General features: G+C 42.3%; 1 protein-coding gene across 1 annotated transcript; it reads left to right on the plus strand.

Moving 5' to 3' along the window:
* The first annotated feature begins 1,179 nt into the window (after positions 1-1,179).
* CDCA2 (cell division cycle associated 2) lies at positions 1,180-10,083 on the plus strand. The gene is made up of 11 exons (XM_069877666.1): positions 1,180-1,564; positions 2,472-2,622; positions 3,429-3,539; positions 4,191-4,399; positions 4,814-4,922; positions 5,528-5,580; positions 6,382-6,522; positions 7,237-7,411; positions 7,696-7,895; positions 8,288-9,163; positions 9,356-10,083. Exons 1-10 carry the CDS (start codon positions 1,187-1,189, stop codon positions 9,125-9,127), a joined length of 2,367 nt encoding a protein of 788 aa, XP_069733767.1. The 5' UTR covers positions 1,180-1,186; the 3' UTR covers positions 9,128-9,163; positions 9,356-10,083.
* The last annotated feature ends 3,755 nt before the right edge of the window (positions 10,084-13,838 follow it).

Here is a 13,838-nt window from a genome sequence, read left to right on the forward strand (position 1 = left end):
TCGGCCAATCGCGGCCCGCGGCGCCGAGCCCGCCGACCAATGAGAAACGCGCTCTGGCGGGGTGGGCGGGGCTTCGGATGGCGGGTGGCCAATCAGAAGAGGAATAAACCCCCTCATTTGCATGAAGCGCTCGACTCTGATTGGCTGCAGCCCTTGGAGCCTTTTGATTGGCTGCGCTCTGTCACGTGGGCGCGGCTCGTTGAATGGGCTCTTAATAAACGGTTAGGATCCCTCCGCACGCGGGGCGTCAAAGAGTCCTCCCCATCCCGTGAGGCCGCGCTGTATCCCGGGAAGGAAAGCGAATTCGGGACCGGCTGCCGTGAGTCGCGTTCCCTCCGTGTAACTTTGGCTGCCGTGCCTGCGGCTGGCGGCGTCATGGGGCGGGTGGGTGGAGAGAGGGACGGGAGCGCGGAGGGATACGCGGAAGTGGCGCGTCATTTGAATGGTGGCGGCGGCGGCGGCGGGAGGGAGAGGTGTGAGGGAGGCGGTGGATGGGGGGGCGAGGGGGTAAATGGGGCATAAAGGGGTGAAGAGGGGATCAGGTGGGGGAGGGGGCGACCGGTGAAGGGGCACAAAGTGTGGGGCAACTGGTAAGGGATGTAGAGGGGAGGGGGGGCATGTGGGGAGGGGGTAAAGGGGGAGGGGGGCGAGTGGGGAGGGGGTAAAGGGGGAGGGGGGCGAGTGGGGAGAGGGGTAACTGGTGAGGGCTTAAAGGGAAAGGGGGGCAAGTGGTAAGGGGGTAAAGCAGAGGGGGGCAAGTGGCACGGGGGTAAAGGCGAGGGGGTAAAGGGGAAGGAGAGGCAAGTGGGGAGGGGGTAAAAGGGAGGGGGGGTAAGTGGCATGGGGGTATAGGGGAGGCGGGCAAGTAGTGAGGGGGTAAAAGGGAAGGAGGGGCAAGTGGCGGGGAGGTAAAGGGGAGGGGAGCAAATGATGGAGTGATTAAAGGACGGGGTAAAGGGGAGGGGGGGCACCAGCCCTTCAGATCCTTCCTGAAGGCACGAGTGTCCCTTCCCACCATGCTGTGGAACACCTTGATCCAGGAAAAAGAACCTGGATTTGGTAGAAGTTAGAGACTGGTAATGAACTCTTGCTGTTGCCAAGTCCCTATGAAAATCTTTCTTTTTTGTAGGTACCTGTAATTACAGGAGAGCAAAGGTTGAGTGCTTCTTAAAATAAGCTGTTGACAATGCACAGGCGATCCAGGAATAAAAGTGCTCCCCTGGAAGCTAAGGAAAATGAGAGTGGATTCACCAAAAAGCAGGATGAGGCCTCTTTCCATGATCTGCTAAAAGACCAGAAGGTTTGCAAAGTGACTAAATCAAAAGTGGTAAAGGCGTCCAAGAAGGAGAATTTGAATTACATCAAAGGCTTCGAAGAGGAATCATGCCACAGAGAGGTATCTTCCTTCTATCTTCCATCTGTCTCCAATTCAGGGAAGTCTCCAACGTTATTAAAATTTAGACGAAGATCAACAATTGGATTACGAGGGTCACCAGAAAATAATGCCCTTATTCAATACATCGCCCAACAGAGAAGCAAGACGCAAGAAGAGGCTTATTCCCAGGTGAGAATCTTTTTCCAATACCTGATATTCCCCCAGGAATCAACATGTGCTGACAGAAAGTGAAGGCGAGTCTCGGGAAGAAGCTAGTAGAAGGTGTAAACCTTCTAGTAATGAGAGGGGCTACAGGAAAGGTGAGGAGGGGCTTTTGGTCAGGGAGTGCATGGGACAGGGGGGAACGGTTTCCAGCTGAAAGAGGGGAGATTGAGATGAGATCTTGGGAAGAAATGTTTTGTTGTGAGGGTGGGGAGGCCCTGGCCCAGGTTGCCCAGAGCAGAGGTGGCTGCCCCATCCCTGGAGGGGTTCAAGGCCAGGTTGGATGGGGCTTGGAGCCCCTGATCCAGTGGGAGGTGTCCCTGCCCGTGGCAGGGGTGGGACTGGGTGGGCTTTGAGATCCTTTCCAACCCAAACCATTCCATGATTCTATAACCATGGACTTAATTTTGTTGGCTTCCCTTGGAAACCTTTATATAGGATAAGGGGATGTTAGAGGTCTTGTTTGGGGAGAGCCTGGGAGTCTTTTCTCCCTGTTTGGCGTTCTTAGGTGTATGAGCTTTTGTTTCCCGTTACTCACCTGCCTTTGCCATGCTTGATTTTTGGCTAATTAAAATGTTGATCATTCAGGGTGAGGTAAATACCTGTGTGAGTGACTTGGGTTTTGATCAGGTGTGTTCCTAACTCATGTTGGAAAACAAATTGTGGGTATGTTCTAGAGATACTGATTGTGGAAGGCAGTAAAACTTAACAGAATTCTTGATAGAGTTCCTTTTTGCGTGTTTTTGTCATATGGCTAGAATCACAGCCAAATTAAATACACATTTGCTGCTTCTCTGTTTGTTTTATGCTGAAATACAAAGCAATAAAGCTCCTGTCAAAGAAAAGCCTGATGAGGTGAATTCTGTTTTAGCAGGTTAGTCCTTTTAAAGAGAAAGATGTCAGGTCGTTGAAGGACAAGATAGATGCCTTTCAAATGTCTTTTACATCAATAGAAGAAGCTGAAGGGGAGACTGGCTCCTCTGGACTTTCACAAGTGCAAGAGGCTTCCCAGGAAATAGGCTGCTGTAAGTTGATTATATTTCTAGTCAATGATTCACCTTAAACATTAGGCCTCCCTTCAGGCCTAAAAGTATTAAACTACAGACAGTTAATAAAAAAACAACAAACCATTTCCTTTGTAAGGGTTGGCACGCTTTTTTTTGTATTTGGTTTGAGGTTTTCGGTTTGTTTAAACCTATATTATTTCTTAGTGCACCTTGAAAAGTGGTTTCTCAGAATATCCTCCGAAGAAATATGAAGACTAGTATTTCTTTTGTGACTGCTTTCTTAATTTTACTTCTTACATTTATACTCGCTAAGTTACTTTTCACTAAGTATTTGTCTTTTCCCTTTTTCTGCTTGAAACTTGAGAATGGTTTTGGCTGTTGTAACTGTTAAATCTCATGATCATAGTGTGCAGGCTTTTGTTTTATAACTTCTGAGTGAGGTGGTTTTAGAGATCCCATTGTATTGCAGTGGTGTTCACATCCTTATTTCTCAATGGAAATGGTAAGGATTAGAAAAACAAGTTGGGGCAGTGCTGTGGTAACTGAGAAGGTGATGGTGTAAAACAAACTGCAACTTCTCTGGTATCTGAATGACTTTTCTGTGAAAAGAAGAACTTGCTTTGCTTTGAAGAATTGGTAATGTTGCTCTCAAAGTAGAACTAAGTGCATGTGTGTTCCTTTTCCTTACTAGAAGGTTACCTAGCATTTGGAATCTCACCAGCCTTTTGATGAAGAAACACAAACAAAGCATTCATTGAAAAATCTGAAGTTTGTCTTTGTGGTTTATTGTTTGTTTTCTGTCCTTTTTTTTTTAATTGCTGCAGCTCAGAACAAAGTGCTTATTATAAAAGAGCAGAACCTGGAACTGTGGAGGAACAAGTTCATATCAGACAGCGGTGGGGCTGATCTGAAAGAAAACTCAATCCAAAACAGCAGTAAGTCTGGTACCAAGATGTGACTACCATGGCAGAGTTGCTCTCTTTACTTTAGAGAAAACCCTTTTTTTTTTCCTTCCCAATTTACATGGATGAGAGAGAAATCCTTATGGAAAATCTTTTTTACTTTGTGGTGAGGCCTCGGCCCAGATTGTCCAGAGCAGGGGTGGCTGCCCCATCCCTGGAGGGGTTCAAGGCCAGGTTGGATGGGGCTTGGAGCCCCTGATGCAGTGGGAGGTGTCCCTGCCCGTGGCAGGGGGTGGAACTGGATGGGCTTTGAGGTCCCTTCCAACCCAACCCGTTCTGTGATTCTGTGATTGATGCAATGCTCCCTTTTTACTTTTGTGTGTTTTGCGTATTTCTCAAAAGATGAAATAGAAATGTGGCACAATAATAGCAGGCATTCAGAAATGAATAGATATTTTGAGGTGCCAGGTGCTTCTGTTTTCCTTCTTTAATTCTTGATACTGTAATAAAGCTCTAGTGAAAATTCAGGTTGAATACAGGACGAGTGTAGTTAGTATTTTGCTGTTTGGTTGGGTGTGATTTTTAAGAGAATGTTAAGACCGATAAAAAGTCCTTGAAAAGTCTGTCTTCTATGAAGGTTCTGTTTTAAATTTGCTAAGTAGACTATGTGTTTTATTACAACAGAGAAAACTGGAAGCTGTAGCTCTGAGAAGCCAAAGAAAAGAGTTACTTTTGGAGAAGTTCTAAGCCCAGAAATATTTGACCCAATGTTGCCTGCAAGTACTCCTTTGTGCAAAGGTGCAACTCCAGTCCGTCAGCCCAGTTTGCAAAGCAATAGCCCTTCTGCAGGGCCAGGTCTTGTTGAGGAACTAGTATCCCAGCTGAACTTTGATGTAAGTATTTTGTTGGTGTGATTATTTGGTTTATTTAGCTATAAACCCAGCCTCTTCTTCTCTGTGAGTGTTCAATTTTTGGTTCGAGCTTGCTTGGTTTTGAGAAGAAGTCACGGAAATGTTAAAATACAGTCTGTCTGAAGCTTTAGAATGGCACTGCAAGCTTTATTTTTTTGCTTTATGAATTCTAAATAGTAATTTGGCCTGCAGAGCTGTGTTTAAAGTTGAGTACCAGTAGCACATGCAATGTTTTTGCCTTGGCTTATATGTATAATTTTGATGCTCTATTTCTTTTTGCTGTATATATGGCAAATGAGCTGCTGTATTCTTTAAGGGGGAAAAAACCCCAGTTGCCTGGGTGATTCACACACTCAAGGAAAAGGTGTTTCTCAGTGTGTGTTTGGTATGATATAGTGCCAAAAATGTGACTTGTTTTGTTTAAAGGAGTGCACTGAGCCCCTTCAAGAGGTAGTGGAGGATTCTCTTGCCGTAGATGACCTCTTACCTGTTGGCAAGGCAGAAGGTAACCCCAGCTTGTATTTTTGTCATTAGATAACACATCTTTCTGTATCGGAAAACTGAGAGCTGACACGGTGTTTTGGTTTTTATACAGGGGATGTATTTCAGTTGTGCTAAAACTCAAATGCTCTTGCTTCCTTTGAAAGGTCCCTCCAGCAGCTGTGGTGTTTCCGTGTTGTTTATGCTAGTGGAATGCATTTGACCTTGTGTTTTTCTGTGAAAGTGGCTGGTCTAATTACTTCTTGAAGTAATTGGACTTGCTGCCTTGATTGCGATACTGTAATTTTGATGTTTTTAACACAGCAAGTAAAACAACTACAAGAAAAACGTTGAGAGAGGGTTGTGTGTGTGTATCCCTGTAAAAGCTGTTAGGCCCCAATTTCTTTGTTACCAAGTCCTCGCCAGTTTTGTTTGACTCTGTTTTCTAAAGCACACTTAAGTTTTTAGCTTGCCATGTTTGATAATCCTTTATGCAGAAAACATTACTTCAGATTAAGATGACTCAACGTGTGCATCATGTTAGAAATTATGTGGATAACTTCCTCGGAATGGGATTACCTTTTTGTGTCAAAACTGAATCAATTTTCCCATTTTCTTTAGATGTGGTAGCAGACACTGACAAGGCTGATACCTTCCTTTCAGTAGAAGAACAAGGTGTTATCGTAAGTTGTGGGGTTTTTTTAGTGAGTGTATTTGTCATGGTATTTTTAACTACTCCATGCAAATTGTTGTCTTTTATGCTTTCTGGTGTTCATAGATTTTACTCATAGGATCAGGGGCGTGGCTTGTGGAATCTAGTTTTATAATCACATAAAACTGAGGAGAAAGGAGCACTGCCACATCTCCAGTGATACCAAAGCCATCGCAGGTTGCAGGATAAACTTGACTTAGCCTCTATCTCAAATAAATTAAACCAAAATGGAAACAGTTTTCTGTCTGCTTTTTTCTAAGTCCAGTGCTAATGATCTTCAGTCTTGTTAACCTTCCTGTCTGCCAGCTGTAAAGCAGGCAGAGTATTCTACCGTTAGCGCTTTTGGTTGCTGGAATTTTAAGGTGCGTAGAATTTCTAGTACAGCGATTTCTACAAGAAGCGCTTTCAGGGTTTAGTGCTGAACAGTTCAGGTGTGCTTTACTGGAGGGGGAAGGCAAAACAAAAAAGGTAATATGAACCAAGTAACCCATCTTCTCTGAAGGCAATAGCAGAAGTTGAAAATCTACTGGTTTATCATTAGAATGTCCTTTTGTACAAATAGGACTATATTGTACTGTGTGAAAAGACTAGCTCTATAAATCTTAATTTCCAACTGTGAGTGTCTGGCTCTTCCAACCTTGTATATGAATTAACTGACTGATTACAATGGGATTCTTGTGACTGTTGGACTGTGGTGTGTTTCTAAAACAAGCAAGGATATACATGTGCACATACACGGATGCCAACAATTTAAAATTCATGTTCCCGACAGTGCAGCATCATTTCAGAGGGGACCGATTGCAGCATCTCAGAAGCCACAGATACTAAGGATGCTGAAGAGACTAAAAATCCAAGAAAGAACAAGTCTCGAAGACAAAAAACTACAACCACATCTGCTACCAAAAGGACACAAGTAAGTGACAGCCTACTGCAGGTCCTGAACACAGATCCTTTATTTCTCTGTCCAAATGTCCCCTCTTTCCTCTGTTTCATGTGATTATTTTGATCTTTGTAGTAAAGATTTTCTGAAGGGCATTATGATTCCTGGTGCTTGTTTTCCTGCACTTACTGCAACACCTCTCTTCCTTATTGCTCGTTAAGGCTGGCTAGCAGGGTTTAAATACTTGTAGGGCAAAAAGGATGCTTTATGGAGGTGAAAGGGTGGGGGTGGTCACTTTTCAGACTTCAGGGACAGAAAATGAGTTTGAGGGTCTTCTCTCACCGAGTGTATGCAGCAATAGTTCTTTGAACTTGCCCAGGTATGTGCTGCTGAAGTATTGTAAAGGTTTGAGGCTCCTAATGGACTTTTGCTTCCATGTATTGGAAGGGAAAGCACATATTCCTTTTCAAAGTAAGTGTGAATGAAGAATCTGTAGTTTTGAGGTGAAAGATTCTTTTCTTTGACTTCTAGATTTGGTTAAATGAAACAAATATCAGGTCTCATGTTTGGGAAGTAATTCTCCTTTGCTTTGTGTGTTTGGATTGCTCTGTAGGTGGCAGAATGAGTGGAACATACATTTTAGGGGGAACATTGTCATAATCCAGTAATGGTATCACTTCTTGGATAATATTGTACAGGCTCACTGTAATTACCTTGTGTTCTACTTAGCCTTCTCAATCTTTTCAGAAAGTAAAACGTGCAACTGTTGGGAAAAGAAGAAAGAAAACAGTAAAAAAATCTTTATATGGGGAAAGAGAAATGGCTTCAAAGAAACCTCTTCTCAGTCCTATCCCCGAGATTCCAGAGGTTTTGTTTTCTGCCTCATCTCCATGCTCACCAGAGGCAAATGAATTTTTTTCAGGTAATGTGGGTTTTAGTTGTGTTTTGCCTTGCTCTTGGTATTCCTTCTAGTTATTTATTTCAGCAGGTACATAAACACTCCTGTTACTTGTTACCCGTGCATAGAACTTGTGATGAAGAGCCCCAATTTCTTCCTTTTAATTGCTTCTATTATAGAGTCCGAAGAGTAGATTATAGATAATAATACTATAAAGCTTATGTTGTAATATTTAAAAACTATTTTGCACATCCAGAAGTTGAGTCAAGTAACCACAGGCTCATTCTAATCAGAGGGCATGCTTTTAGGTAATATCAAATCTGGGAATGCTCACAAGGATGTTCAACAGAAGTCGGTTGTTAAAAGAACAAGAGGGAAAAGCATCGGTGCAGTTCCTGTGCATTCAGGCTCGAAGGACCTGGATGCTCTTGAAGCCAACAGCTCCAATGATGCAGCGTTTCAGGTGTCGGATGATGATCTGAAGTCCCTTTGTGTCATTGATCGTAAGGTAACTGATATGCATAAAGATACTGCTAGAAAATAGGTCAGAATTGTACTTGATGCTGTTGAATCAAAACCCAAATGCTTTGAGGGAAGAAAAAGACCTAACTAAGTATGATTTAAACATTGGAACAGGTTGCCTGGAGAGGCCATGCAATCTCTGTCGTTGGGACGTGTTCAGAACTCAACAAGGCTTTAAGTAGAATAAGTTTGGTCCCACACTGGAGCATATTCCAACATACAGGATTCTGTGTGTTGTCTGGTTGGGTTTTTTTGAGGAGGATGAGATCTGTAGTGGGGAACAGTAGCACTTGTTGAGTTGTCAGCTGTTTGAAACGAGTTTTTTCTGTGGAGTTCCTTTTGCCTGTATTAAAAAAAAACCAATTTTTTTTTTTCAAGCTTTCAGATGTTGTGCCAGATGCAATGTGTGTGCTTGATACATCTGAGTATTTCCAACAAGGTAAAGAGACTGCATGTGTAAAAGATGCAGAAGAAAGTGGTTTCTTGATGGAAAATGAGAAATCACAAGGACAACTCCTAGATAAGGCAGAGCAGCTCGGCACACTAGAATTCCTGGAACAACAGGACACCAGCATACCTGAGGGAGCCCAAGGAACTCGGTGTCCCCAAGAAGATTCTGTAAGAGGTAATCTATCAAGAAAAAGAAGTAGTGCCATCTATTTTCCTCCTGTTGAGAAACTGGGAATAATTGGAAACGATCTTTCAGGTTCTCCTTTTAACATCGAAAAAGTCTTATCTGTTCCTCACCTACAAAATGACTCCTTGGAGCCTCGTAGAAGAAGGAGCTATAATAGCGGTGACAAGAGAGTGAGGCGCAGTATGAGACTATGTAAAGATGCAGAAGCTGAAGGGCTTGCATGGATTCAGATACCCAGTGAGGTTCAAAAGGACCCTCCCTGCCCCACATCTGCTGGCAAAAAGGGGAGAACAATAAGCACATCCATCCTTAGAGAATCAGAGAATGTTCACCATCTAGAACGAAATCTGGTCCAGTTTTCAGCCTCAGGGAAAGAGAACAATAACTCTTTTGACCTTGCTGATCGTCCTTGCAAAAAGTGGAGGAGGAAACCCATGTGCTTATCCACACCTCAAGAGATAAGAACTTGGTCTCAAACTCGGAGAAAGAGCATGACAAGTTCTGTATTTAAGAAGGACAGAAATAACAAAAAACACTCTGAAGAAGTAGAAGTACCTATTGAAAGTAACTCTAATGCTTAGTGAGGTTTCAGCTACCTCTGGTTTTCTGAAGTGAAGGTCAGTATGACATTCTTAGTTTTCTCTGAAGTGCCATTTTTTTCTCTCCCCAACATATATTTCTTTACTTATTATTTCCTTATTCATTTTCTGGATAGTGGAATGTTTTTCCTTGCCTTGGTGCCAAAAATGCTTGAGGATCAGAGTTGTGTAGAAGGCATAAGGAATGAGCTGCATGAATTTTTTTTCCAGATTTGAGAAATATTCTAAAAACTCCCTTGAGACTCTTTGCAAATGAGAAAGAAATGACTTCTGGCCTGATGGAAGGAGTGGAAGGTGGGGAAGCTGGTACCATCTCCTGAAAGGACTTTGCTTCACCTTCTGGGCATGAGCAGATGTAGAGTTCCTATAAGTAAGACTGAGTTTTGCGTTAGAAAGAGTTAATGAATTCTGCTTCTCTGGTTTGAAGGTTTGTAATTTAAAAAAAAAAAAAAGAAGCTTTTAAATTTTTAAGTCTTTATTGTGTATAACATTAATTTTTGAAAAATTAAAGGAGAGTGGAACATTGATCACACAAAGCTGTGCATCATTTCTGGACATTACTTCAGTGCACGTGTATATCCAGTGCATATTGCTCAGTAGCTGACCTGTCGTCTTTACTCTTAACTTTTTTATTCTCAACAATGTAATAAAATGTGATGGCTGTAGGTGATCTACTTAAACAGATGCTGTTGCTCTCATTTTTCATACTACTCCATTTCAGCCCTAGCAAAATATCTGTGCCAGCTCAAAGGAAAGAGCTTTTTGTTGGAAATGATCTCTTCTGTGACCTTGTTTTTAATGTTATTGATGTAGAATAAAATACTTTATGTACTTGGCTGCTCTTATAAAGCTTAACAGCAAACAGAACCATTTCACTTCTATGCATGTTTTACTTTACAGACATCATCAGTTTTTCCTAAGTCAAGGACTCCAAAGACAACTTGGAAGGAGCGTCACTACTTAAAAGCTGTTCATCTCTTGCTGCTTTAGAAACATTGCTGAAGTTATCCTTGGTGTTTTATTTTGGGTTTTGCTTTTATGTCACAATGAAAACTTCAGATTTGGAAGCAGAATGACAGTACTTGCTTGGGTGGAATCTCATTGCGATAGCAGCATATCTACTTACCAGGAGAGGGCAGCCTGGCATGAGATTTTGTGGTTGTGACTGAATCTGAAAATAATACCCTAACGTACAAACTCTTTTGAGATTTGAGCTAAGGTTAAAATCTAAAGCTCCTTGAGATTAAAACTAATAGTAGCTGCTAATTCTAACCTTCAGGAAAAAAAGAAATCAAGCCAGCAACTGAATTACACGCTGAAATTACACTGGAAAAGCAAAACATCTATGCACTGGGTTCAGATGTGGCTCTATATGGAAATCATTTTGCATTTTAAACGTGGTAGAGCATTACAGCTGAGATGTTGGGGTTTGCATAACAGCTTGTAGATAGCAGATCAAGCAGTAAGTGAAACCCTTGGAGACTGCGGGTGTCGGATACCAAACAGCAGACTTGAGAAGTCGGGTCAAGTAAAGAGTTGTCCTGGAGGAAGGGGCAATAAACCAGTATGTATGATATTCGACGGCTTGATATAAAACGCTGCTTAGAATTTGCTGTTGTTTTTTTTTTCTCCCATGCATCAGCCACGGCAGCACTCAAAGAGAATTCCCCTTCAAGACTTCTTGAATGGATAGGTTAAGTGCATTTCAGATGCAGCGAAGTGTGAGTAAAATCAGAAGAGAAGAAAACAAAGCTTTAATTTTCCTCCTGGAACAGTTTAGTTGAAAAGGGTTGTTAGGAATTAAATGTAGGTGCTTAGTGGCAGTTTGTGTGGCTTCAGGAGGGTGAAGTAGGAACCTGCAGAAGAAGAAGGAGATTAACGGAGTTAATCTGGAGAGGATTTGAGAGAAGTCTTTGGCTGTGCAGGAGGTTGTTGCAAGTGGAGGGTAATAATCTGTTCTGCATATCTGTGCTGAATGGGACAAAAAATGCGTTTAAATTAGAGCAAAATGTCTGTGAATCATTAAGAAAAAGTTCCAGCAGTAGTGATAGTTGAGTATGGGAATGTGTTGCCTCAGGAAGTTGTGGAATCTCCATCACCGGAGGCTTTTAAGAACAGATTAAACAAATATCTGTCAGAAATGACATATGAGCCTTCCTAGGGGCAAGGACAGGGCCTGGATGGCCTCTTAAGGCCTCTTCTGGCTGTGTTTTCTGATTGCTAGAGATGAAGGTGGCAAGAGGTGATTTGGGACTTGCCTCATAGTTAAGACCCAAGATAGAATCTGTCTTGGAATTGGGAGCTGGAGAATTACTAACCCTGGGGGATTCAGGTGAGGACTCTTCATGCAAGGCTAGTGAAATAGTCTTAGTGCTTTAACCATTCAGATCTCATGTGACTTGCTCCTCTTCTGAGGAAGAGTCTCTAGACTCCTGAAATAGTGTAACCCACAGCATGGTGGCCTTGCTGTCTTACAGGCAGGGTGAGTGTTGATTGCATCAGGTGTTCTATAGATGAGGTATTATAGTGGAATCTGAATCAATTCATGGTGCTGGCCAGTCTTTCTCCTCTCATTTCTCTCCCTTCTTGTCTCGGGAGGCTTTTTTCTCTCCAAGGGTTGTTACCAAGATTCCTTGTGTTTTGAAGTACTTCAGCAACGCCAAGTGCTGTATTGTATAGACTTTAAATGGCTTCAAGTGTGGTAATAGCTGGTACTAAGTGTGTATCGCTGGATAATTGCATTTAGCAGATTACCATGTAATTATTGTGCTCTGACTGACGTAGAGGACAAGTGGCAGGGCCTAGAAAGACTGATTATTTTGCCACTCTGTAATTACGATATCATTAATAAGTAAGAGTAATTACATACCGCTTTTGTGCTGTCCTATGAAGTGCAGGCTGGATGCAGTTTCAGGTAGCTGAAGGAGTGTTGCACAGTTGGATTGCTCTTCACTTAACTTTGCTTAATGTGAGTGAGCTGAAGATACAAAGAGCAATAATACTTCAACTTGAATTCTTCAGGAAGTCTTAAGGAGAAAGTGTTATGTTTTCCAGGAATTATTTTGCTATAAGGAAGGTGCCAATAAGTTACAAAAGTGAGGGTGATTTGACTAGGTTTTTTCACATATGAGGTGACGGATGTAAAATAGTCTTTTCAACCTGACACTCATGGTAAGCAGGTAAAAGAAAATAAAAATAGCAGATACCTTTTTATTATTTTAAAATAATCAGTTATAAATCAAGCTTCATCCACTCTTTAACTTATTTCTCTACTTCTGACTAACTGGGCAATAGAAGGGGATACTGAAACACCCAAGTGTTGCATATACATGTCACTGTTGTGTGTTCATCTCATCTAGGTGCTGTTTAGAAATGCATTCAAATGTCTGTGTGGTCATCCTCCTACCCTCACTTCTGGTTCACTTAGAGCTGGAGAGTCAGTGATGAACTGATCTATGCACAAGGAAGCAAATAGAAAAGAATTGTTAGGTTGGATGGGGTTTTGAGCCCCCTGATCTAGTGGGAGGTGTCCCTGCCCATGGCAAGGGATTGGAACAGCGTGGACTTTGAGGTCCCTTCCAACCTGAACCATTCTACGATTCCTTCGGATTGCAGGCTTTTAAAATGAGGCAAATTGCAAATCAGAATGTTTATATTGAAGTGAGGTAAGGTCCAGTTTCACTCTGTCCCGGTGGAAAAGGCAAAGTTGTGCTTGTGCCTTACAGACACAAAGCCTAATGTATTAGTTTTGTAATTAAGTCCTGTAAATTGTGCATAACAGAGCAATTAACTACTTTACCCAAGCTTTGGAGAGGAGGAGGGAGGAAGAAAAACCTGTGTGTGCTGGGAATGAGGGCATGGAACATATTCCCCAACTCAAACCTGAAAAACCTGGTGTTAGTTTTGGGTTGTTTCCAGTGACCCCCTGACTCCCATCTTCCTGCCCCCCGCGCGGCTCTGGAGCTGGTCAGCCGTTTATGTTTTTGAAAGGGAGAGGAGACAGATATAATGAATGGCTTTTATTGTGCAATATTTCAACCCCCTTTTTTGACTGCGTTGGGATGGGATGGAAAATGTTCTAGCCCTGCGCCGCAGCCAAAATAAACAAAAGATATTCCCTAAACCTGGATGTGTGTTTCACTCGAACTCGCAGTAGTTCGAGCTCTACTCTTAAACAAGAATTCAGGTTGACAATTTTTAGGGCTTGTGCAGCTGAATCGAACAGCCAAAGAAAATACTTGGGGGGGAAAAAAATTAAATAATGCCCATATTTACAGCTTGCAGGTGGCGTGAACGTTCGTGGTCCAGAATATTTAGCTTTAAGAATTCCTGTTTGTTGGGTTGTGGATTTAAAAAAGTATTCTTAACTGTCTTTTTTTTTAAAAAAAAAGAAAAGAAGGGTTTTTTTCTGATAATAGTCACTCTGAAGGAAAATACATTTTATGTAGCTCCCTGATGGGTGATAAATAGTTGCGATTCAAGGCTTTAAAAGTTTAGGGTCTACCAAGAAAGTGAAAATTCTGCAACACACGTCCTAGCCAACTTTGCAGTAAAACCTGACAGGAGCCTGCTTGGGACGGGCTTCTGGCTCCACTTAAATCTGGCTTAACTGGTTTCTTTACAGTACAGGCTTACTGCTGGCTTTTAGCATTTCCAACCAGTTCACTGAAGACCTTGCACTTTGTAACTGAGG

Source organism: Phaenicophaeus curvirostris, chromosome 27 (genome assembly GCF_032191515.1).
Source record: "Phaenicophaeus curvirostris isolate KB17595 chromosome 27, BPBGC_Pcur_1.0, whole genome shotgun sequence".
In the NCBI taxonomy this organism is placed as follows: domain Eukaryota; kingdom Metazoa; phylum Chordata; class Aves; order Cuculiformes; family Cuculidae; genus Phaenicophaeus; species Phaenicophaeus curvirostris.

Bases quoted from the DNA above. Each gene is read 5' to 3' on its own strand.
- CDCA2 (XM_069877666.1), top strand. From the start codon at position 1,187: ATGCACAGGCGATCCAGGAATAAAAGTGCTCCCCTGGAAGCTAAGGAA. The intron at 3,540-4,190 runs GTAAGTCTGGTA...TTATTACAACAG, and splicing joins AAACTCAATCCAAAACAGCA to AGAAAACTGGAAGCTGTAGC. The intron at 7,896-8,287 runs GTAACTGATATG...TTTTTTTTCAAG, and splicing joins TTTGTGTCATTGATCGTAAG to CTTTCAGATGTTGTGCCAGA.